A 25,375-nucleotide genomic window follows, 5' to 3' on the forward strand; every position below is an offset into this window, starting at 1 on the left:
TGTCAGATCTGAGGTTAGCTGCCTCGAGTCCCTATGTTGGGGAGAAAGGTGGGATAAAAATACAGTAAATAACATAAAACGATTATGCTCCTAAGCCTGTGTTGCCTTGGTGACACTTTAAAGGTCCATGTCATGGGCGATCACAGGGGGCCGAGAATGATTGCCTCCCAGATGTTGAATCTTGGTGGTGGATCAGTACATGACTGTGAAGGCCTATTCTGGAATCGCATGTTCTTTCACATTGAGGATAAAGATTTCCAGATGGAAGGTGGTCATGACAAGGATTTGCTTGATATTTCTTCCTTTCATCCTCTATTCATGCTTCTTCAAAATCCATGGTACTGACGGTAACAGCAGACCCGTAGTAATAAATAATAATAATATATAATAAAACTTTATTTGTATTCTGCCCTAACTCCCCAAGGGGTCTCAATTACAATGCCTGAGTGTGAGAGCTTCCCAGTTCTTGGTGTTCAAAAACTTGTGATGAGCAGCTTTTGCCTTTCTTGAAACCAGCTTGTTGTGGAATCATACATGGGTCTATTTTTCCATAATTCTATGAAAAAAATGGCACAAAAAGATTGGTCTATAACTTTTTGGATCATTATGGTCTTTGCCAAATGGTTATGACTCTTGCTTTCCTCCAGATTTTGGGGACATGACAGGATGCAATGCAGTTGTTCATCAGCTTCAACAGCCAGCACCTTGCTTTTGGGCCGAAGTTCTTAATTTGTTCCATCCATAGATCATCTAGGTCAGCTGCTCTGCTATTTTTATATTTGCTGAGAACCGTTTATAATTCAGTTGATGTAAACAGTTCATGAAAGTTGTTGTTCCCCTTATCTGGCTGTCTGGTTACTGGTTTCCTTCCTTGTTTGGTTTCCCATTCTTGAGAAGTTGATGCACTGTCTGATCTGCCTTTATGTTGGTATGGGTAGTGTTGGAGCTCAGACTGTGATTGTGTGTAAGGAACAGGGTGCTTTGGATGTGGGGAGTGATGACAATGAGGTTCATGAAGGTAATGGTGTTTCCAATGATATTGATGCAGAGAAGGACCAGGAGATCCCTGTTCAAAGTGTATTTTCTCATGAGAATATCCCTGAAAGGTGTGGGGATGATGGTGTGCTCCCTGAGTTGCTACCGGAGAATTCCCATGATTTGGAGTTTGAGAACAGCTCGGCACCTGGTTGAGCTGCAGAAATTAAAGAGCAAATAGATAGACGGGTTGTGATTAGTCCAAACAGGCAAGCAGATCAGTGGCTCCCGCGTTCTGCCAGGCTCAGAGAATGAAAGATAAGAGATTCAAGGCTAAAGTGAAACCAATTTCTGGCTGCTTGGGATATAGCTTAATGAGGAGATAAAAGTCCCAGGTACAGGATCTGTAGTCAGATGAAGCAAGTCCAGATCTCGTCCCTGTTCCTTGGAAGCCTTGCTTTGGAAAGATTCATGTTCTAAGTGCCTTTGATTCATGTTTTTGATTCTTGGATTATATGATTAGGTGCTTAAGTGCTTTGGATTCATCTTTCTGGTTATTTGAATTTTACTATAGAAGTTTCTGCTTTTTTCATGGACTTTGATGGACTAATTCCTTGGACTATTTGGTTCTGGCTTATCTTCCTACCTAACTGGATTTACCTATACTTTTAAAGTGCTTTTTTTTTTTTTTTTTTACTTTTACTGCTTTTTAATTATCTTCAATAAACGGATTGCATTTCTACTCAACTGTGTGGTGTTTAAAGTCAGAGGGCTCTTCCTGGTCTGGAGTGCAACACGTATTAGTTTGTGAGGGAATCATTGCTCAGCCATTTTAACAGTCTCCACACCTTCTGATTACTCCTGCCCATATTGACTTCTGTTATCAGCTTTATTCTCTGTTCCTTCTTGACTTCACAGATGGAGGACAAAGTGCTCTGCGCTGCCTGAAGAGTTTACTCACTTATTGGGTCTTCATCATGGAACCTTAGTTTTCCAACAAGGTAGTTGTATCAGAAGTAATGCCTTGAAGGTAGTGTGTTCTGCAGCCTCTTGGTATAGAAGCCTGTGAGCAGATTTTTACTATTTCAATAGAGCGCTCGTATTCCTCAGGGACTGGGGCAACTGATATGATCTTGCCATCTAACATATCTGATAATTTAGACCAATCTGCCTTTCCGAAGTTGAATTTTCATTTCAATAGGACTTCCTAAGGACTTATAGTTTGGAGCAATTGGCATACTATCAACTCATGTTGTGTGTTTGGTATTGGTGGTCCCACTGATGTAGTGCACTGATGCACAATGCTGTCACTCACAAATAGGGTGAGGTTGTATCCTGAGTGCCCTTTCCTACTGGTGTAAACTGGTGGGAACTTACTATCCTGAAAAAGCTATAGTTTGTGCAATTCAGCCCATAAAAGGACAGCCTCTCCATTAAAAACACATATTTGGGTGTTTATACCACATTTTTAAAGTTAGCCTTAAGGCCATCTTTAAATATTTTTTGTTGTCCACCAACATAAAGGTAGGGAAAGACCAAACAGGCATTGGGTTGTTGTGAGTTTTTCGGGCTGTATGGCCATGTTCCAGAAGCAATCTCTCCTGACGTTTTGCCTGCATTAGGCTTGTTTGATTTAAAAAAATGGTTCAAAACTTGTTTCGGATGCAGGGGGTGCTGGTGGTTCGATTCTAAAGTCAATTCCAATTTTCACAGAAAAAAATGTTCAAAATGTTTTGAAACTTCTGAGACTTCAGAATCCTTTCGTTAATGCTTTGAAAGTGTTATTTCCTGTTTCATTGGGTGGTCTTTAATTTGAAAGTAGTTGTTTTACTCCAGGAGCGGGGGGAAACAAGCAGAGGAAATTCCTTCCTTCTCTGGTTTAAAACTTACTTCTCTGGCTTGAGCCAGAGTAAAACTTACTTCTTTGGCTTGAGCCAGAAGCAGGAAAAGCAAACGGAGGTAATTCATCCTTCTCTAGTTTATATCTAGTTTCCCTAGCTTTAAAACTTACTTTTCTGGCTTAAGCCAGAAGTGGGAATAGCAAATGGAGGACATTCATCTTTATCTAGTTTATATCTGGCTTCTCTGGCTTTAAAACTGGCTTCTCTGGCTTGAGCCAAAAGTGGGAAAAGCAAACAGAGGAAATTCATCCATCTCTGGTTTAAAACTGGCTTCTCTGGCTTGAGCTGAGGCCAGGGACCAGAAACAGGGGGAAAAGCTGAATAATTTCCAACTCACTTGCTGAATCAGAAGAAAAATGGGGAGACTAGCTTCAGAAGGGCAAAGGGACTTCCGATTTCCTAAAAAAAATTCAAAATTGCTTCAAAAGGTAATTTTTCCAAGCTTATTCCGAATTACAGATTCCAATGGTACCTAACCATTCCTAGCCTGCATCTACAGCAGGCATCCTCAAAGGTTGTGAGGTCTGCTGGAAACTAGAAAAAAAATATGTTTATGTATTTGTGGAATGTCCAGGGTGGGAGACCCTTGTCTGTTTGAGATAGGTGTGACTATTGCAATTGGCCACCTTGATTAGCATTTATTAGCCTAGTAGTTTCAAGGTCTGGCTTCTTACTCTCTCCATTTGTTGGGAGATGATTATGTGCACGCCTGCATCCATTTATCCGTTCTTTCTTCCTCCCATTCTTTCATCTATTCTTGTATATATCTATCCATCTGGGCTCTGTGCATCTCAGGCATGTATGTATGCATGCATGCATGCATGTATCTATCTTATCTGTCTTATCTATATTATCTCTCTCTCTCTCTCTCTATCCATCTCAGCCAGAGAGGCGACAAAAAGCAATGCCTGCTTGCAGCCCCCACGCCTGGCTCCCCAGCAGCCTTCCCGGCGTGGAGATCTTTCCACCTGACTGGGCTGCAAGGCGGGGAAATCCACCTCCGTGCCAGCGAGCCAGGCTTTCCTTTGTCCCCCCGGGCACTTGACCCCCTTTCCTCTGCCGGGCCTGGGCTCCCTTCCAGCGCCACCCTCTTTTGTTCCGGCGTGAAAGCGAGAGCGCGCAGAAGGGAAGCGGAGGGGAGGGCGAGGAGGAAGGGGAAGGGGAGGCGGCGGAGCGAGCGGAGCGCGAGGGGGGAAAGGGGGCGTGTAAAGGGGCGTGGCCGGCCCGGAGTGGGAGGGGGCCAAAGGGGGCGGTGGCGGTGGCGCGCAGGCGCGAGGGGGAGCCCCGAGAGCCCCACGCGGGCGCTCCCCTCATAGAGCCTCGGCGGCCGATCGCTCAGTTCAGTGGAGGGAGGGAGGGGAGGGAGGGAGGAGGGAGCGGGCCGGGAAAGAAGGGAGCCGCCGGCTGGAGAAGCAAGCTCCGCTGAAAGGCTCCGGCTCGCCCTCCTCCTTCGCCGCCCCCAGCCATGGGGTAAAAGGGAGCGCGCGGACGGAACAATACAAGCGGCTCTGGCTGGCGGCTCCACCCGCCGCGCGCGGACGGAGAGAAGGAAGGAAGGAAGCAAAGAAGAAAGGAAGGGAGGAAGGGAGGCGGGAGGCGGGAGGCGATGCGTTGGGCGACCCACGACTGACCCGACCCCACGGAGAGCCGGAGGGATGATCGCGGAGTTGGTGAGCAGCGCCTTGGGGCTCGTCCTGTACCTCAACACCCTGGGCGCCGATTTCTGCTACGATGACAGGTAAGCCAGGAAGGGATGCGGGAAGGAGGGCATCTTCCCTTCTTCTTCTCCGTCTTCTTCTTCTCCTTCTTCTGGGAGGCATTTACCTTGCGCATCCTCGCTGTAGGTTGAACGCACTTTGGCACCGCCTGGGCCGCCCTGGCTCAAGGCTCAAGGGGAGTCGGAGTTGCCCATCGGGGGAACTCTTTCGCCACACAGACCTTGTCAAACTGCAATCCTCGGGGTTGCACAGCCATGGAAAGGGAAAGCGGGGTCAAGCTGCGTTCATCCTGCCGCGGAGACGCGCCTCCCAGGAAGGCTTCCCTCTGGGATTTCCCTTCTTCTTCTTCTTCTTCTTCTCCTCAACCTGCTGAGCTTTTGAAGTTAATCGCATCAGAGAAGCGCCGCCTCCGCCCGGTTCCCCATCGCTTTCCCTTTCCTGATCCAAAGTCACGCAGGGTTGTGCCTCGTTCCGTGGCGGGGTCACTTTCCCTTCCCTGGGCGCATCTGCACTGGACAGTGAATCCAGTTGGAGCCCACTTTGGCTGTTCTGGGATCCTGGGAGTTGCCTTTTTCTAAGACAGGGAAGATGAAGACTTTAGAGTATCCCATACAACAACTCTTCCGATGCCATAGCATTGAGCCATGGCAGTTCAAACTGCCTCCGTTCCTTCGTTCCCTTCCCAGATCCCCCTCTTTCTGCCACTCCTTTTGCGGGAAAGGAGAGCCGGATCACTCTGAACGCAGAGCACGTGGGGCGCTCCCCCCCCTTCTTTCTTCGGGGAAGGCGCTGGGCTCTTCTTCCTCCGGCCAAGGCTGTTATGTCTGGGCTGAGAAACTCCGCAGGCGCTTCCCCTTCCATCCGCACGCAAGGAAGAAAGGAAGAGGCGAAGGCTTTTCCTGGAGCCTTGCCACTTGTTCCTCCGGACACTCCTGTTTCCAGGGCGCCTGACCCTTCTTCCTTAAGCGCTAACGCACATGGAGGACTTGTGGGGTGTGGAAAAACACGCGGGCTGCCAGAAGAGTTTGGGGAAAGTCAGCTCCAAGGCGCAGAAGTTCTCCCTTTTCAATCCCTTCCCTGTAGAACTTCGTAGCAGGAACTTTCCTAGACAGAGGAGGCATCTTCAGTGTAGAATTAATGCACTTTGATAGTCTAGAGATAGGTGTACAAACTGCAAGTCGCTTCTGGTGTGAGATAATTGGCTGTCTGCAAGGACGTTGCCCTTGAGATGCCCAGATATTTGATGGAGCCCCCGGTGGCTTAATGGGTTAAACCCTTGTGCCAGCAGGACTGAAAACCAAGTCGCAGGTTCGAATCCAGGGAGAGCATGGACGAGCTTCTCTATCAGCTCCACCTCCCCATGTGGGGACATGAGAGAAGCCTCCCACAAGGATGGTAAAACATCAAAACATCTGGGCACCCCCTGGGCAACATCGTTGTAGATGGCCAATTCTCTCACATGAGAAGCGACTTGCAGTTTCTCAAGTTGCTCCGGACATGATTTTGACTGCCATGGCTCAGGGCTATGAGTTCGGGAAATTGGTAGTTTGCTGTGGCACCATTTTAACTGTTGTGGTTCAATGCAGTGGAGCTGTCATATGGTGCTGCACCAGGACTCCTTGGCAGAGAAGGCTTTTATTTTTTGGTGACAGGAGCAACTTGAGAAACTGCAAGTTGCTTCTGGTGTGAGAGAGATAGACAATTCTGGTCCATCTGCAAAGACGTTGCCCAGGGGACACCCAGATGCTTTACCATCCTGTGGGAGGCTTCTCTCATGTCCCCACATGAGAAGCTGAAGCTGACAGATTGTAGTTCACCCTACTCCACAGATCTGAACCACTGACCTTTCAGTCAGCAGTCCTGCTGGCACAAGGGTTTATCCCCCAGTGGCACAGTGTGTAAAAACCCTTGTGCCAGCAGGACTGAAGACCGACAGGTTGGAGGTTCAAATCCGGGGTGAGTGCAGGTGAGCTCCCTCTGTCAGCTCCAGCTTCCCATGTGGGGACAGGAGAGGAGCCTTCTGCAAGGATGGTAAAACTTCAAAACATCTGGGTGTTCCCTGGGAAACGTCATTGCAGATGTCCAATTCTCTCACACCAGAAGCAACTTGCAGTTTCTCAAGTTGCTCCTGACACACACAAAAAAGGCTTTAACTCATTGTGCCACTGGTAGTTCAAGAGGCTAAAGATACCTCTTGAACTGCCATGGTTCAATGCTATCCAATCACAGGGTTGTCAGGTGGTAAGGCAGGGAAGATGAAAGACCTTATAAAACTATAACTTCCAAAACTCCATAACCTTGTGAGCCATGGCAGTTCATGTAGGGTGAAACTGAATTTATTCCAGAGTATAGATGCACCAAAAGATCTCTGTAGCCACTTAGAAGAGAAGGAAGGATGTTCTGCACATGATCTTGTTTTAGAGTTTTGTAGGACAAACTACGTCCCAAAACTTGTTCTGGATGAAAGCTGCCATTCTGAAGCCCTGGAATGGGAAACTCTGCCTTGACTTTACTCACAGGGGCAGTACTTGCTTGGAAATTGCCGAGTACATGTTCAGTGTGTTTCCCTGTGTGCCTGTGTTTGCAGGCGCATTGTCCTCTGGAAATATCTGCCGAGCAACTGTTCTGAAAGCTGTCCTCTTGTGCTCCTTTGCCTGTACGTCCAACAATCCTTTATGCTAATTCATGAAGATGAAGCCCCCCAGGACTCAGGCTGGGTCTCTTTTGAGTTTGGGCAGCTAATGAACCTCAGTGTTGAAGAACCAGCTTTGAATTTTAGGAAAATGTCACAGTTGTGCCGGTGCCTCTGCCATTCCTTAAACAGACCCCATGTTTGGAAAGCTGCTGAAAAGCTCGATGAGCAATTAGAGAAAATTCCAATTTGTGCCTTTTTCCGGTGACTTAATCTGATTACAATTAAAGCAGATGCATAATTAAAATATATTAGGGAGAACAGCATGCTTGGCTGAGCTTATGAGCCGTCCTGGGGTGTTTGCATGCTTCATTGACGTTAAACCATCCAAAAAGTGAGCATAGATTTACTCTGACAGCTTTTCATCAGCCCCTTTCCCCCCTCCCCCTTCTCTGTGGAAAGTGAATGGATCCCCTGGGTTAGTGAACTAAGTTTCAGCAGAGTGGCTTTATACTGTGGGGAGGGATGCCCCTTGAATTCTCATGGATGGGAGTCATTTGACACCGCAGTGTATAAAACCAAAAGTAGCTCCTTGGGAATCTTACAAATGATAACGTCAGCAGTCCTGTCTTCATATTTCCATTAGGTTCCACTGTTGTTAACAGATAATCTTTGATTATGGCTCCCAATATATTATACTCTTGTGATGGAGTAATATAGAGAGTGTATGCAAGGACAAAAGTGAGAGGAGAGAAACTTGTTAGTTGTTAGAAAAAATGTTTCCAACTTTGAGAGGCAGAGAAGAAGCTGTTTTGTCAAAGGTTGCTTTGAGAACTATTTGCCTTCAGACATAATCTGTCTGCAGTTAAGTCAATTAGTTGCTCAGTCTTGAACTTCGTTCCGCTTTGCTACTCACTGCTGTTGCTGCAGTTATGTGGCTACTGGTCGGGTAAACATATGATGTGGTCCTTTCAGTGTTGCACTAATGGCATGCCAACTCTTTTGCCTTGTTCTTTGGGGTCATAAATAGTTAGTTTAACCATTCAGTTCCATATGATCTCTAAGGTCTTCTTCTTCCAACTCTTTGGCAAAGACCTTAAGTGCACTGTCATTTTAGTGTGGTTTAAAAGCTTATAAAGTCATTTTGAAAAACAAGCCATTGCTTCCAGATGAGCAACATAAAGGCTTTAGAAATAAAATCAATTTGAAAGGAAATTTTCCTCTGTTAATGCTGTCCTCTTTGGTTTATGTCCAAGGACTGTAATAGGTAGAGGATATTGGGATGGCTCTTAAGCAACCAATACTGCCAAAGCTAGTTGTCATTGTACTTAAAACATGATGGTTGTACTTGAAGAATAAGTGCATTTCTGAAGCCTTACCATTCAAACTACCCATCCAACAAAGACAACTGCATCAGTCTCTAGGTCAGTGGTTCTCAACCTTCCTAATGCTGCAATCCCTTCATACAGTTCCTCATGTTGTGGTGATCCCCAAACATAACATTATTTTCATTCCTACTTCGTAACTGTAAATTTTCTACTGTTATGATTGTAATGTAAATAACTGATATGCAGAATGTATCTTCATTCATGGGACCAGATTTGGCACAAATACCCCATATGCCCAAATTTGAATACTGGCGGGGTTGGGGGGTTGGTTTGGTCATTTGGGAGTTGTAGTTGCTGGGATTTATTGTTAACCTACAATCAAAGAGCATTCTGAACTCCACCAATGATGGAATTGAACCAAACTTCCCTCACAGAACTCCCATGACCAACAGAAAATACTGGAAGGGTTTGGTGGGCATTGACCTTGAGTTTTGGAGTTGTGGTTCACCTACATCCAGAGAGCACTGTGGACTCAAACAATGATGACTCTGAACCAAACTTGTCACAAATACTCAATGTGCCCAAATTTAAATACTGGTGGAGTTTGGGGGGAAATAGACCTTGACATTTGGGAGTTGTAGTTGCTGGGATTTATATTTCACCTACAATCAAAAAGCATTCTGAATGCCACCAATGATAGAATTGGGCCAAACTTCCCACACAGAACCCCCATGACCAACAGAAAATACCGTGTTTTCTGATGGTCTTTGGTGACTCCTCTGACACCCCCTCACAACCCTCCCCTTGGGGTCCCGACCCCCAGGTTGAGAAACGCTGAGGTAGAAGATATTGGTATGGCTCAAATTTGAAAGGAAATTTTCCTCTGTTAATGCTGTCCTCTTTGGTTTATGTCCAAGGACTGTAATAGGTAGAGGATATTGGGATGGCTCTTAAGCAGCCAACACTGCCAAAGCTTGAAATATCCTGTGCACCTGGTTGTCATTGTACTTCAAATGTGATCGTTGTACTTGAAGACTAAGTGTATTTCTGAAGTTTTGCCATTCAAGCTATCCAGCAAAGACAACTACATCAGTCTCTAGATGCAGATGGAAGGGTCAGTGCTCCTTGCCTGCTTAAATGGCTTGATGTTCTATGATAAATCAAAATATTACCGGCATGAGTATACAGAACAAGCTCTTTGTTGATCTCAGCCTGATAATGCATTAAAGAATGCTAGCAGCACTTCTATTGTACTTTGTGTCTTCTTTAATTATCAAGGTTATTGCTTAGGATTAAGTCTATTTTAAAACAAAGTTTACCTAATTTATTTAAAAGCCTAATACATAAACAATATTGATTTTCAAAACCCACTGTTTTATGTGAACTGATATTATTGATTATTCTGTGTTCTATGGTTCAGTTAGCACTTTCATTCAGCACAGGCAGACAGGAGAGATGAAAACTGCAAATTGTGATTGCTTCTGTGCTTCACCGACATATCTTTTAAAAATAGAAAGCCTAAAATATTCTAACTAGAAACACAGAATAATGCTAACCATTAGAATCCTGTATTAAAATATAACTCTGCAAAAAGGAAACTGAAAAGAAAACCTTGTGATACTGCTTTCCAGATGGGAGATGGATCATACGCAGAGCCTGAAAAGGATCAGTATGTTTATTGCACAGAGTTATTGTACTTTCAAACTTTGAAGCTGACAATCCTTTTTAGAGCAATGCCAAATTCTTCAGGTCCCTGTTGTACCAAATGCACTGTTAATTTAGAGTGTTTTCCTTCTTGAGTGGGATCACTATGAAAGAAGTGCCCGTAATTGCTTTAGGTCTTCTAGTAGGTTATAACCATAAAACTGTTTTTACAGAAATATAATTGTATTTCATGATAAAAAATATCATGGAAAATAATATGGAAGGCTGGCATAGGATAAAAATAGTTAGAGTCACAAAACACTTCCTTATTTGTTCTGTTCTGAGACCAAATCTCACGTTGAGTAAAGTGAGTTAAATTAATTCTTGAGTTTAAGAACTGTCTTAAAAAGAACTGACATACCAAATGTCTATATATAACATTGCAGAAAGATTGCTTGAAGGCAGGACACTATGAATGCATATTTGTATCCTTATAACTGGACCAGCTGCTGAAATTTGAAGTTAAGTACTACTGATTCAAAGATGCAATAGAAGGGAAATAAAGCTCGCCTCTGATCTTTCTGTGGTGTATGGAAATGTATATCATCTTAGGAATAATTGTAAAGCAAATAGTCCCCCATCCTATTTCTCTAGTGACTTCTGTGTTGTTAAAATCCTTGAGTTTTTAATTTGTTTGGAAAGATTAAAGGATTGAGTAAAGGTGATATGATATATGAAACGCTGAAAGACTAGAAAGAAAAATCTGCCATGGCTCAGTATGTCAGGGAGGCTTTTGTAGCAAGTGAAGAGAATGCCCGTTGAATCTGTTCCTATTCTGCTGAAACCTTTTCTTTCTCATGTTGTTACAAAACATCACCATGTTTGCTGAATTAGTGCCTTGGATTCCACTCAAGATTCATGCAGGTCTCATTCTTTATAGCTAAAATCTGGTGCACATCATGGCAGCTGAAAACACTTAACGCACCAGTTGGACTCCCATAGTTGGAAAAACTGTTTTTATTTGGAATTACACTGATTGGTTTGGCAGGCCAACAAGCCATAATTTACATTGAGGAGTCAGTTATCAGTGCGATTTGTAGTCAAAGTTTGTGACTGTTAGTATACAAGTAGTTTGTGTATGATTTAGTGCCTGAGATACTGAAGGTCATACAAAACTGTAGTGAGTTTGCAGAAAGGTACTCACACTTATCCATTGAAGTATTGTCTCAACAAACAGTGCATTTTACAGATAGTGTAGAGATAAGTGTACAGATAGTTTTTTTCCTCTGTCAGGAGCGACTTGAAAAACTGCAAGTCACTTCTGGTGTGAGAGAATTGGCCGTCTGCAAGGACATTGCCCAGGGGGTGCCCAAGTGTTTGATGGAGCCCCTGGTGGTGCAATGGGTTAAACCCTTGGGCCAGCAGGACTGAAGACTGACAGGTCGGAGGTTTGAATTCAGGGAGAGCGCGGATGAGCTCCCTCTGTCAGCTCCAACTCCCCATGCAGGGACAGGAGAGAAGCCTGCCACAAGCATGATACAGATAGGTGTACAGATAGTGATGTACAGATAGTTGGCACAATGGGTTAAACCCTTGTGTCAGCAGTACTATTGACCGAAAGGTCAGCAGTTTGAATCCAGGGAGCAGGGTGAGCTCCCATCTTTCAATTCCAACTTCTTCTGCAGGGACATGAGAGAAGCCTCCCACAGGATGGTAGAACATCTGGGCATCCCCTAGGCAATGTCCTGGCAGAGGGCCAATTCTCTCATACCAGAGGTGACATGCAGATTCTCAAGTCACTCCTGATGGGGAAAATAAAGATTGTTTTATTATATTGCTCTTTAATCTTGGATGATAAGTCCCACAAAACCACTGACTTTGAAAGAACTATGTTTCAGTGTCAACAGAACCGTGCTTGCATTTGGTATTTGGTTTTTCATTTTGGGTCCTTTCACAAGTATCTTGGATTAGTGCATCCTTTTTCACAGTTCCTCAGTAATTTTTTTTAAATAAATCTCATGCATCACACTTCTCAGATATTGCTTATATTCTCCCTTCAGTAAGTTAACAAAAAGAGAGAGAGAGAGAGAGATGTATAGCTGACCCTGTCTTGTCTTGCTTCCTTTGGAAGTGTATAAAACCATTTCAGGACAGACAGGTGTATACTGACTTCTATTTCACTAAGGTCTAACATAATTAAAACTGGGCTTCATGAATCAACTTGTTTGGTTGGTAAATTAATCAGTAGGGAACCCATTTTAATCATTATGTCTGGCTTTGACTGACATGTTGGTAATTGTGGAAGAGAGAAGTTTTTTTTTACTTGGGCAATTCATTGATATAGAAATGGAAAATGTCAAATCAAGGCTAAAAGACAGTTGCCAATTCTCATTTGAGTTAGCCCACTGAATTGTTTGGATTTACATGACTGTAGTTGATCCACCTTTAGCTGGCGTTAACAATTGGATTTAGACTCTTAACTACTTCTTTCAATAATGTGGTGTTTTGTTGAAGTGTGAATTGAATTAAACTCCTGGTTATGTCCTCAGAAACTACTTATATTGAGATGTTGGTGATATGAATTTATGTATTTAAAGTTTAGTCACCATTTGATCAGTGAAAAGATTGAGTACATAATGAATTAACTAGGCAAGCAACCCTAATTTAGAGGAGCGTAACAGTGGCTTCTACAAGGTCCCTTATGACATTCTGGCAAACAAACTAGTCGAAAGTGGACTAGGCAAAACTACGATCAAGTGGATCTGTAATTGGTTAAGTGAATGAACCCAAAGAGTGCTCACCAATGCTTCCTCTTCATCCTGGAAAGAAGTGATCCGTGGAGTGCCACAGGGTTCCCTCCTGGGACCAGTTCTGTTCAACATCTTTATTAATGACTTATATGAAGGGTTAGAAGACATGATCATCAAGTTTCAGGGGAGATAGCTAATACCCCAGAAGACGGGAGCAGATTTCAAAATGATTTTAACACATTAAAGAGATGAATGGCCAAAACTAACAAAATGAAGTTCAACAGTGACAAATGCAAGATACTCCACTTAGGCAGGAAAAAAAATGAAATGCAAAGATACAGAATGGGGGACTCCTGGCTCAACAGCAGTATGAAAAAGCCAATGGGATTTTGGCCTGCAGAAATAGGAGTATAGTGTCTAGATTCAGGAAAGTCATATTACCCCACTATTCTGCCTTGGTCCGACCACACCTGGAATACTGTGTCCAATTCTGGGCACCACAATTGAAGGGAGATGTTGACAAGCTGGAATGTGTCCAGAGGAGGGCAACAAAAATGATTAAGGGTCTGGAGAAAAAGCCCCATGTGGAGCAGCCTAAAGAGCTGAGCATGTTTAGCCTTCAGAAGACAAGGCTGAGAGGAGACATGATGGCCATGTATAAATATGTGAGGGGAAGTCATAGGGAGGAGGGAGCAAGCTTGTTTTATGCTGCCCTGGAGACTAGGGCATGGAACAATGGCTTCAAACTACAGGAAAGGAGATTCCATGTGAACATCAGGAAGAACTTCCTGACTGTGAGAGCTGTTCAGCAGTAGAATTCTCTGCCCCGGAGTGTGGAGGAGGCTCCTTCTTTGGAGACTTTTAAACTGAGGTCGGTGCTTTGAATTGATTTTCCTGCTTCTTGATAGAGGGTTGGACTGAATGGTCCACAAGGTCTTTTCCAACTCTATGATTCTACAATTCTATGAAATATTTAAGCTAGTATAATAGATCTTGGTGGCTACAAGATCATGTTCCCCCTTGAAAGCTTACCTAATAATATATTTCTCATAGGAACATTTGTCTTAAACTATTTTGGTTATATAATACAGGTAAATCCTCATAATTCAAAACAGCAATAACATGTAAATAAATTTGTTTTTCTATCCCTTGGGATTGGTAATATAAACATTAAGAAACAAATGTATGTTAGCTGAAACTTTCCCCAAGTTAATGTGCTTTAGCTGAGCTTCTCCCTTGGGCCTGTCATATGAGTTTATTTGGCAACTAATCAACATTTGTTGGAAGATTGAGAGCAAAATACATTGCCATCTGTCTCTTGATTTGTTGTGTATGATTTCTTTTTAAAATCACTGCATAGCTTCCATATACTTTCAACGTCATGGGAATTGTGTTGCTACTGTAAGATTTTCAGGTAACTTTTTTTTACATTTGACTTCCAGTATTCATAAAGAGAATTGAATGATGGGTTCTGTCATGAAGGTTTGACACTGACATTAGCAAATATCTCATGGAGGTTTGATAGTCACATCAGGATATGTTATTGTATATATGCAGTAACTACTTGGAAAACTCCTGAATGTCAACTTCCCAAACTACCATGTGAACAAAAATAAGGACAACATGGATATGTGTGTCTGGTAAGGGTGAAATAACATAAAGAGGAAATATATGAGAAATGGATTAATAAATGGCTATGAGACCTTCAGTATCACTCAACAGAAGATCCAAGCAGTGCTAATGTATTCTACAATCTAGGTGATATAACCTTACCAATGGTTACTATTACTGTAGGCTATATTTTAGAGGAGGGGTGTCAAACATATTTTCATTGAAGGCCACACCAGCCTTATGGTTGCCTTCAAAGGACTGTTGAATCCATGAATGGAGAATCCGTGGATACAGAAGGCCAACTAAAATGTTTTTGCATGGTGATTTGTTTTTAGTTTTTCCCTAGTTTGGGTCCCCAGATGTTATTGAATGACAACTCCCATCACTTTTAATTATCTACCATGTGGACTGGGAATATAAGAAACGTGTTAATTCATATAATTCATATAATTTATGTCTGTTCTCTAATGTATTAGAGGACAATTGAAGGGGGAAAAAACCCATAACTGTTGTGTTCTGATATGCACGTAATAACTGAATCCTAGACTCTGTCTGAAATTTCTGCCTTTAGCTATACCAGTACATTAGAAACGGCAGTTGTTACTTATCTTTAATCTTCAGTAGCTAGCATTACAATTGAAGGACTTCTCTTGATCCATCTTGTGCTTCATGCAGATTTTTACTGATTGGATGTGTGTGAAATACACATTAATGTGAAGTTTGTCTCAATTCAAGGAGCTATTCAGGCTGTTTGTGAATTAACTAGAAATGTGACCTCATTGCCAGTTATATTCACATATATGTGTAATTGGGTGCTAAAACGACGTCTGGTAATATTTTTTACTATTATTTTTTGTTCTGTTCTTAGTAATAAGTTCTAACCCTTGCATTCACTATATGTCTTCGCTTTGTGTTATAATATAGTACATACATAATAAGTATTATAGGTCTGGCATTATTTCTTTGAGGAACAAGTAGCTTTTGGCTTTTACAATATGCAAAAAGGGATCCCATAAATTTATAAGTAAAAAGTAGGCTCTTGTTCTACCTTTTTTTTGCTACTTTTCCTTCTTTAAATGGCTGTGAGGTATCTCGTGATGTGGCATATTCTTGAGGGTGAAGTGCCACAAGGGCTAGCCAACCCCACTAAGCACCACCTCCTCTCTGTGTACCCCAACTGGGAATCTGGCTGGAAGGTGATTCAATGGGGCAATACTTCACATGTGGCTTTGGATTCAGGTATTTCACCTTTAAATTGTGTGTTATGTATTCTGGGACAGTATTGTTTTATTTCCATGATGCAGATTGGTTTAGCTTGACAGATTCAAAAGGACCTTGAATCAATTTAAAGACTAGCTGAGGGATCAGTGTTGACAGCATAAGATTTATTGGACTAAGATCCCTTCTACACTACCATATAATCAGATTATCAAATCAGATAATCCACATTATCTGCTTTGAACTGGATTATATGAGTCTACACTGCCACATAATCCAGTTCAAACCAGATAATCTGGATTCTGTATGGTAGTGTAGAAGGGACTTAAGACTACTTGCTTATTCAGATGTATCTGAGAAAGTAAACTTTGGGTGCATTTACAGTGTAGAATTAACCCAGTTTGACACCATTGTACGTGTCATGTCAATAGAACCATGGGAGTTGTCATTTTAAAAAGTCTTTACCATTCTCTGTCAAAGAGTGGTGGTGTCTTGTCAACCTACAGACCTCGTGATCGCATAGCGTTGAGCCATCACCATTAAAGTGTTGTCAAAGTGTATTAATGCTCTGCCTATGTACCCTTCTACACAGCTGAATAAAATCCCACTTTATCTGCCTTGAACTGGATATATATGGTAGTGTGGATTCCGATAATCCAGTTCAAAGCAGATATTGTGGGATGTTCTGCCTTGATATTCTAGGTTATCTGGCTGTGTGGAAGGGCCCTAAGAAACCTTATACTGCCAACTTTTGTTTTTGATGGTGTCTTCTACACTGCCATATAATGCAGATTATTACATTGGATAATCCACATTATCTGCTTTGAATTGGATTATATGAACCTACACTGCCATATAATCCAGTTCAAAGCACATAATCTGGATTTTATATGGCAATTTAGAAGGGGCCTAAGGCCCCTTCCACACAGATGAATAAAACCCCACATTTTCTGCTTTGGACTGGAATATATGGCGGTGTGGACTCAGGTAACCCAGTTCAAAGCAGATATTGTGGAATTTTCTGCCCTGATATTCTGGGGGCCTTTCCATACAGCAATATAACCCACAATATCGAGGCAGAAAATCCCACAATGTCTGCTTTGAAAAGGTTATCTGAGTCCACACTTCCATATCTTCTATTTCAAACCAGATAATGTGGGATTTTATTCAGCTGGGTGGAAAAGGCCTGGGTGATATGGCTGTGTGGAAGGGACCTAAGATACCGTAAGGTCTCTTTGCATGCTGATATTTCATACTAACATCGCTATGGCTTTGCATTCAATTTAAAGATTGTTAGACCCATGTTCAAATCTGTTGTTGCCATTATTTTTATTGATGTTCCAGTCTTTTGTAATTTGTTTTACTAGCATCTGTAGTGCCCTTCAGTAAGCTGTAAAAACACACTCCAAAAATAAGCAACTAAAAATAAGTGAATAAATCGAACAATATGACAGGGAAAATGGTGGTAATAATACAACTGGAATCTTAAAGGTCACCAGGTATTAAAGCCTTGGATTTTTTTAAAATATATAGTTTACTATTGTTGGGAACATTTTATAGAGGTTCAACTGACATTGATCAATGGACACTTCTATAGATGATGTAGCAGAACCTTATGCAGATACAGCACGAGGTTCTGCAAAAAGTTGCATGAGTATATCAACAGAATATACTAAGAAAGTACCTGCAGTTGAGAAACCTAAACACATGAAGATCTGGCATATGGGAGCAGGGTTTAAATGCATGTCCATCTCCCACCCCCTTTACTTTGAATTCTGTGCAGGCAATTTCGAATAATAAAAATAACTCTAGCTAGTAGTGAACAAACAAAATGAGCAATGCTGCTTCAAATATGGATGAATGCCTTTATGTGTCTGGTATGTTTACAGTATTTGTGACAGTAACCTCTTTTTTCCAGTCAGATTTAAAACTCTCCTGTCTTTTCGAAAGAAAGATTTATATGAGAATGAAAAGGACAAGAATGCCAAAAACTGTCAAAACAATCAGGTGTCTTATTGAAGACTTGGAAGTACATCTGGTGCATTTAGAAATGATGCAGACATGCTTACTAAAGACCATCTCTACCCATGAACATGTTTAGCATTCCAAGTGTGTATGGTAGCCTTTTTTTTTGTTTGTGTTAAATAACATAAAGCAACATAAGGCTTGTGAGCACATAAACTGATCATTTTTTAAAGGGTAGACTCAGGTCCCATCTACACTGCCAAATAATGCAGTTTGAAAGTGCATTATATGGCCATGTAGATGGGGCTCAGACTAGTAAATGTAACCTGGAGTTTTGCAGTTCTTTAGTTGTTAGAGTCACACTTTTGACACATATAAGGATGCACATCATGACGTGAGGTTGGTAATAATATGAACTTTCAAGAAAACACACACATACCTAATGAGATTTGAAATATAAATATTGAAAGACTCATTGAACACATAGCATTAATATAAAATATATCATGGGCCTGGTTAATAGAATTGCTGACTTGTTAATCATGAAGCCTTGTGTATTTTATTTAAAGATGGGGTTTTTTTGCTTTCTGATTTGATCTTTTTATTACAAATCCTTTGGATTTTCATTTACAGCTGCTTGTATTGAGTACTTGAGGTGCAAGTCATGGTTATAGTGCAATCCTATGCATGGAAAGTATATCTTACTGTCTTGAATGGAGTGCAGTACTTAGATCAGTGTTTCTCAACCTTCCTAATTTATTTTGTGGTGACCCCCAACCATATCATTATTTTTGTTGCTACTTCATAACTGTAATTTTGCTACTGTTACGAATCGTCATGTAAATACCTGATATGCAGGATGTATTTTGATTTACTGGACCAAATTTGTCACAAATACCTGATACATCCAAATTTGAATACTGGTGATGTTGGGGGGGGGGGGGGGATTGATTTTGTCATTTGGGAGTTGTTGCTGGGATTTATAGTTAACCTATAATCAAAGAGCATTCTGAACTCTACCAACAATGGAATTGAAACAAACTTGGCACACAGAACTCCCATGACCAACAGAAAATATTGAAAGGATTGGTGGGCATTGACCTTGAGTTTTGGAGTTGTAATTCAACTACATCCAGAGAGCATTGTAGACTCAAACAGTGATGGATCTGGACCAAACTTGGCATGAATACTCAATATGCCCAAATGTGAACACTGGTGGAGTTTGGGGAAAATAGACCTTGAGGTTTGGGAGTGGTAGTTGCTGGGATTTATAGTTCACCCACAATCAAAGAGCATTCTGAACCCTACCAATGGTGGAATTGGGCCAAACTTCCCACACAGAACTCCCATGCCTTGAATGGTCTTGCTGGCATGAACCTCCCTCCAACCTCGGATGTTCTCCCTTGCCTGCAGATGCGTACCATGCTGCCATGCACCAAGCATGCCTGCTCTCCCCTCCTCACTTGGAGTCTCAGAAACAGCCCTCCCCTTGGCTGAGAGGCCAGCCAATCACATTGGAGGAGGGCTTTTGGTAGGAGGATAAGCTGTCTGTTTCTAAAAAGGAAGAGAAGGACAGGTGGAGACATCTTCAGCCTTCTTCCAAAGGGGTTCCTAAGATCATCAGGAATATATGTTTTCTGATGGTCTTTGGCGACCCCTCTGAAACCACCTCATGACCCCCCTAGGGGTCCTGATCCCCAGATTGAGAAACACTGCCTTAGATAATAAAGTTGCTTAGGATTGCAGTTCAGCACTTTAGTTTTAAATGAATTGAAGTGGGGAATTTCATTGTAGATAATATGCGAGTCCCAAAACTCTGCGTACTTACACTAGCTGGATGTGAAATGCATTTCAAATTTTATTCTTATGGTTTTAACTTCTTAGTCTTTCCATACCTCCTGGCAGATATTTGCTTCTCCCTCCCATTGAAAGCAATAGGAGGTAGAAACATGCCATCTGAATGCCTCAAATAGACCCACCTACTTGCATAAAGAATGGATTTGTAATTGTAGGTTGTGTGGCTTGTGTTAACACATGATTGTTTTAGTCATTCAAGAATGGATGTTAAGAAGAAAATTTTCTTTAGCTTTAGATTGGTGCTCATGTTTTTCTCATCCTCTTTTTATTTTTTAAAAAGAAGGAACAAAAAGAGTAAAGACACCTATACAATGACTGAAACCTGTTTCTGAGTCAGTTGATAGGTCTTTGTGAATAAGATATTATACTTGGAACAAAACCCTTGAATATAGTTTCAACAAGCCTCTGAAAGGAATTTCAATTATGAGGCTTTAGTACACTTTATTTTTATTGTTTAAGCACATATCACATTTTATTTTATTAGATCTTTATTTTTGGTAGTCTAGTTTTTATGAGACCACAGTGGTGCAGTGGGTTAAACTGCTAAGCCACAGAACTTGCTGACCAGAAGGTCAGCAGTTTGAATCCACTGTACAGGGTGAGGTCCTGTTGTTAGCCCCAGCTTTTGCCAACCTAGCAGTTTGAAATGCAAATGTAAGTACAGTAGATGGTTAGGCACTGCTTCAGCGGGAAGGTAATGGCACTGTATGCAGTCATTCCAGCCACATGACCTAGGAGGCATCTATATACAACACTGGCTCTTCGGCTTAGAAATTGAGATGAGCACTACCCCCCCCCCCCCAAGAGTTGGACTTGCCTAGACTTAATGTAAAGGGGAAATCTTTACCTTTACTAGTTTTTACAAAATTGTCATGTTTTAATTTTTCTAAATACAATGTACTGGAAAATGATGAAATTATCATTCTTTAATTTAATTTTTTAGTCGAAGTGCTAAAGTGCTATTTCTGGGTAGCTACTAACCTTCTGTATCCTTCAACTAATTTGGAGCTGGCTTTGGAACCATTTTTATTGTTGGGGTGTAGTTATTGGTAATTGAGAGTTAGTAACCTTTGAACTCTTTGTGTTGTCTCTTTCACATGAGTGACCACGTGGATTCTTCTTATTTCTTTTCAAAAGAGCTGAACAAATTGTCAGAGTTGTTCTGTTAACAGAAAACCATGAAGAACCATTGGTTTTTAGCTCTTTGCTAGAAAGTTTGTTCAACATGGTACCTTTTGTTCACTACTCTAGCAGTATTTTGCTGAAAAATTTCCTTTGATCAGAACTTATCGTGGTGGTCAGAGTAAGGAAAAAGGAAATAAGATTCCAATTATATTGACATAGCCTTCTAGGCAGCATCTTTAGTTATAATGCAGTCTTTCCTCAAAGAAAGTACTTTAGACTTTAAAGTGCTTCATTTTTCATCACTCTAATGAACCCTGAAAACAAAGCAAAACAAAAAGACTTTGGAAATTAAAGCTCAGTCTTAAGATACTACAATCTTTGTTACTCTTTCTGAATTTTTTTTTAAAAACAGCAGCAGTATTACTTTACAGCAGGCAATCATTTAATTTTGGCAAAATTCCAAATGTCAATATTTTTCTCTTGTAAAATATTTATCATTACAACAACAACAGATTTCAAGCAGTTAAAGGTGCCTTGAAAAACCAGTGAGATGATTTGGATGATGTTTATAAGAATCACTCATAAAGTAAATAAACACACTACTTACCATAGACTTCAAGGGTCAATATTTTTGCCTTTCTTCCTTCTGTCAGATGACAGAATGAACCATCTGTTCAATTCTTCTGGTAGAACCCTTGAAGTCCTCCTTGAAGTAACTGCTGAATTCCATGAAGCTTTTCTTCACTGGAGCCATAGATATTCACTAGTATAAATCTTATCACACTGTGCTATTTTAGCAACATAGCCCACTTTAAGTGGGCACCTTCTTTGGAGGTTTTTGAACAGAGCTGGATGGCCATCTGTCGAGGGTGCATTGAATACAATTTTCCTGTTTCTTAGCAGGGAGTTGGACTGGATGGCCCACAAGGTCTCTTCCAATTCTAGGATACTGTGCTAACATTTTTTGGAACTCTGGAGTTTGTAAAGGCCCAAGAGCTCTCTGGTTGGGAATGCCCCTTCCTAAACTGGAGACCCCAGTGTTCCATATAATATTGACATGGCAACTAAAGGGGAATAACTGTAGTGTGATAGTCCTATATCTCTTCCAGGCCATGTTTGTCCTGAAAGCAAAGTTTGACAGATAAAGAAACCAGGATTTCCCACTTGGGAGTACAAACCATTACCAACTAGGCTGGATTATAGGATTCTTTTGCTATTTATGTCCTTGGTTGCTGAACAATGTAAAAATGGGTTTGCTTGGATGGGTGGCAGATTTATGAACAGGCAGTGCTGTTTCAATTCTATCATAAATCAGGACAAAATTGTATGCCTTTAATTTTTTTCTACTGTATAGATGGTGTTGAGTCATCTCTGTATGGGCACTTTTTCATTTGTTGAACAGAAGGAACTGGACACTTTTAGAAACATAAATTGACATTGCCCACAATGACTGGGCCACGATGCTAATGATACCTAAAGCATAGCTTTTCTAAAGTATCTAGCACATTTGATGTTGTGATTTTGCAAACATTGCAGATTTTCCACAGCAGTTATCCCTTTAGAGTTGAGAGTCTTTTATGTTTCCTTATATACAGCACAGTTGAAAATAGTTTGGCACTGTAAGATGATTTCAGTTGATATGGTCTGTTCTCTTCAAGGCTGAATGTTCAAAACAGAGTCTTAGGTCAGGTTTGTTGTCTTAACATAATGCTTTCGGCTGAGCACTGTATCAGCTTTGGTTGTTTTAACAGTGATCTTGATCTCTTTGTGGCGGGATGCTAGAGACATACAAATTACTTAATATCCATGCATTAATCAATCTATGTGATAATGTATACCTTTTAAGTAAGGAAGCTTTTGTATTAGTCATGGCAATTTAGGATGCTTGCAATTGGTAGAGATATGTGCCGTAGAGATATGAGCAGTTGAGTCATTTCCTCCTATAAACAACTTTTCAAAGCATTTTATAGCTAGCATATGTATTTCTAGTCTTGACTGGTTGCTGTTTTCCACAAATGAAGCTAATATGCTTGTGTAAGAATCAAATCTTAAGCAGAATGTATCAGACATTTTATGTAGGGTGATATGGGCAGCCTGCTGTCCAACTCCTGTTCCCTGACTGCAGTTGGATTCCTTATAATCTAATAAAGTTACATTGCCAAAACTTGAAGTGTGTGTATTCCTGGACTCAGTGATGACAGGGGATACATTTGCTCTGCCCCTGTTCTGGAGATTGTTAGGGTTTGTAGAGATTGGCTGGTCTTTTAGTGTCTTTTCTATCTTTTCTCTGTATGTTGCCTACAAGTTAGCAGTTTGTAGGAAAAGTTCTGTAGGAGACCAAGGAATGAAAAGTATGATAGGACTGCACCTTCATCCATTGCAACTTGCCCTTCATCTTCATTCATCGCACCTTCATCCTCTGCAATTCACTCCATGTCTCCATTTTAATAGGAAGAAACATTTGACTTGTGACATTCACTGGTGGCTTGATGTCAGTTTGAAAACCAGATGAAGGGACACAAACCAATGTCATTCTCCACTACAGCAAGTTTTTACTAAAAGCACTCAGTTCAGGGCAGATTTTAACAACTTGGATATGGAATTTGGAGATTTTTAGCTTACAATGAGGTGTTGTATGCGTGCCGTCACATTCAGACACTATGAAGTTAAAACTAAGATGTGCTTCTCTCTTTATCTGGGCGAACCGCAGGTGCCTTTCTTAGAAGCTCCAGATTCTCAGCAACTGAGGCCAGTCCAGAATTGAACATCAACAGAACATTTATTTTACAAAGTCCTTGACAGACTTGGCACAGCTTGATGAAGTTATAAACACAAACAGTCAATTTGGGAAACCATATAGATGTTCTTTCTTTCCTTTTTCCTTCAGTTACCGAGTTAACTTATCCCCAATGGTAGAAATATCCTGGGATCTTTTACCCTAACCCTGAGCTGTTATCTTTCAGAAAGAGCAGGTCTTCCCCTATCTAAGCTCAAGATTAGTTTTGGAGATGAAGTAATGGAGCCTTTCTCAATGGCAGAGAAATATGGAGATATTCCTTGCCCCAGCACTGAGCTACTGTCCTTTAGAAGGAGCAGGTCTTTCTCTATCTGAGCTTAGCGCCAGTTTCTAAGGCGAGAGGGTGACTTTACCTTTAACCTCAACCCTCAATATGAATTGTACTCACAATGGCTTGTCCAAGCTGCCTAGCTGGCCACCAGCACTAAAGAAAGCAGGAGGGCTTTTCCAAAATGGAGATCTCATCCCCAGGAAAAAGGGCGATCTCTAGACCAAAAGTATACCTTTTAAACCAATAGCTGCAAAAGGCTTGCAGGCTGGCTTCCAACCTCTGTTAATAATTAACTTTCAGGGTGCTGCTGCAACCCTGGGGAAAATGCAAAGGGATGTTATTTTATGCAACTAAAGAGCAAAGCAAACCAAGCTCCTGGAAGACGGAACAGTACGGTTTCCGGGCTGTTCCTTATAAGTTAGGCAGAATGCGGTGCCATGCATTGAGTAAGGAAAATGATTGGAGGAGGGGGTTTAAGCGCTTTTTGATCTGCAAATAACAACCAAGTTCAAAAACTTGTTACATCACATCGTACTTTCTTTCATTGAAATTACTCATAACAGTGAAACAATTCAGTTTTTTTGTAATTTAAAAATAAGTAAGTGTGACAGGGCATTAAACACTGATATTATGATTCTTGTATTTGTTTTGATGGAGCTAAATGTTATCACTAAAGATGGGTGTCTTTTTTGTTGCAACAAAAGTACACTTCTCTTTCAATAGATTTTCCCAGCTTTGCCTATTTTACTATTGGCACTGCCTGAGGAACTTGCCTCATTTTGCATTCTTATCCAACCTCCTTTGGCATCAGTGAAGTTCACTGGATGAAGGATTTGAAGACCTGAATGTAAGATCAGGAAGGGGGTGAATGGGTGGCATATTGTTCAATTGTATTCTTAACAGTGAACCTTTACATTTAAAGAAAATGTGATTGGATTAGAAAAAAAATATACTGCTAACAAATCTGGATCTATTTTTTTCTTTGAGTTTGATTGGATAAGATTTCATATATTGATTTTGGATGCATCTTTTGGTTCAGCACATAGCAGAAAACTTAAATGTCGTTCGGGTTATTTTCATCTGTCAAAAATAGGTTTCTCTGTCTCTTGAAATGCTGGATGATGTATGATTTGCATAATGCAAATGCATGATTCCGATAGATAGAGTGCACATAAGAACGGGATATATAATTGCCAGAGATGTGAGACAGGGGTGAAATTCACATCTTTTTCTTTGCACTTTATCCAGGAGCATTCCTGTTAATAACCAATTCGAAAAGGAATGCAGGGCTACCATTATGGCAACAGTGCTTTCTTGTTTCATAAAGGAGTGGTTGGCAGTGGTGATCATATTGTACTATATGGGAGAACACAGATACCTTTGCAGAAAGAGCTAAACCGTTTTCCTAACTAGAATAGGTCTGTGCCTTAAATCAGTGCTTCTTCTATGTTCATATCCATCCCGAGTTTTGTTTCTTGATAATATGCACAAAATGCTGATTGCAGTATTGCTTAGTTTAGTTCTGTGGCTGTCTGACCTTCAGATTTGTCCTTGGTGGATAATACTTGCTGTGCGAGATGACC

The 25,375-nt window shown here is 41.2% G+C and overlaps 1 protein-coding gene across 1 annotated transcript in view; it reads left to right on the forward strand.

Annotated features, from left to right (window-relative positions):
• The first annotated feature begins 4,475 nt into the window (after positions 1-4,475).
• The window catches only part of TMTC2 (transmembrane O-mannosyltransferase targeting cadherins 2), a 231,643-nt gene continuing 210,743 nt past the window's right edge, over positions 4,476-25,375 (forward strand). The window contains exon 1 of the mRNA XM_060777375.2: positions 4,476-4,614. Within this exon, the coding sequence (XP_060633358.2) occupies positions 4,532-4,614 (83 nt within the window). The 5' untranslated portion in view covers positions 4,476-4,531. The remainder of the gene's footprint in view (positions 4,615-25,375) is intronic.

This window comes from Anolis sagrei, chromosome 5 (genome assembly GCF_037176765.1).
Source record: "Anolis sagrei isolate rAnoSag1 chromosome 5, rAnoSag1.mat, whole genome shotgun sequence".
Classification (NCBI taxonomy): Eukaryota; Metazoa; Chordata; class Lepidosauria; order Squamata; family Dactyloidae; genus Anolis; species Anolis sagrei.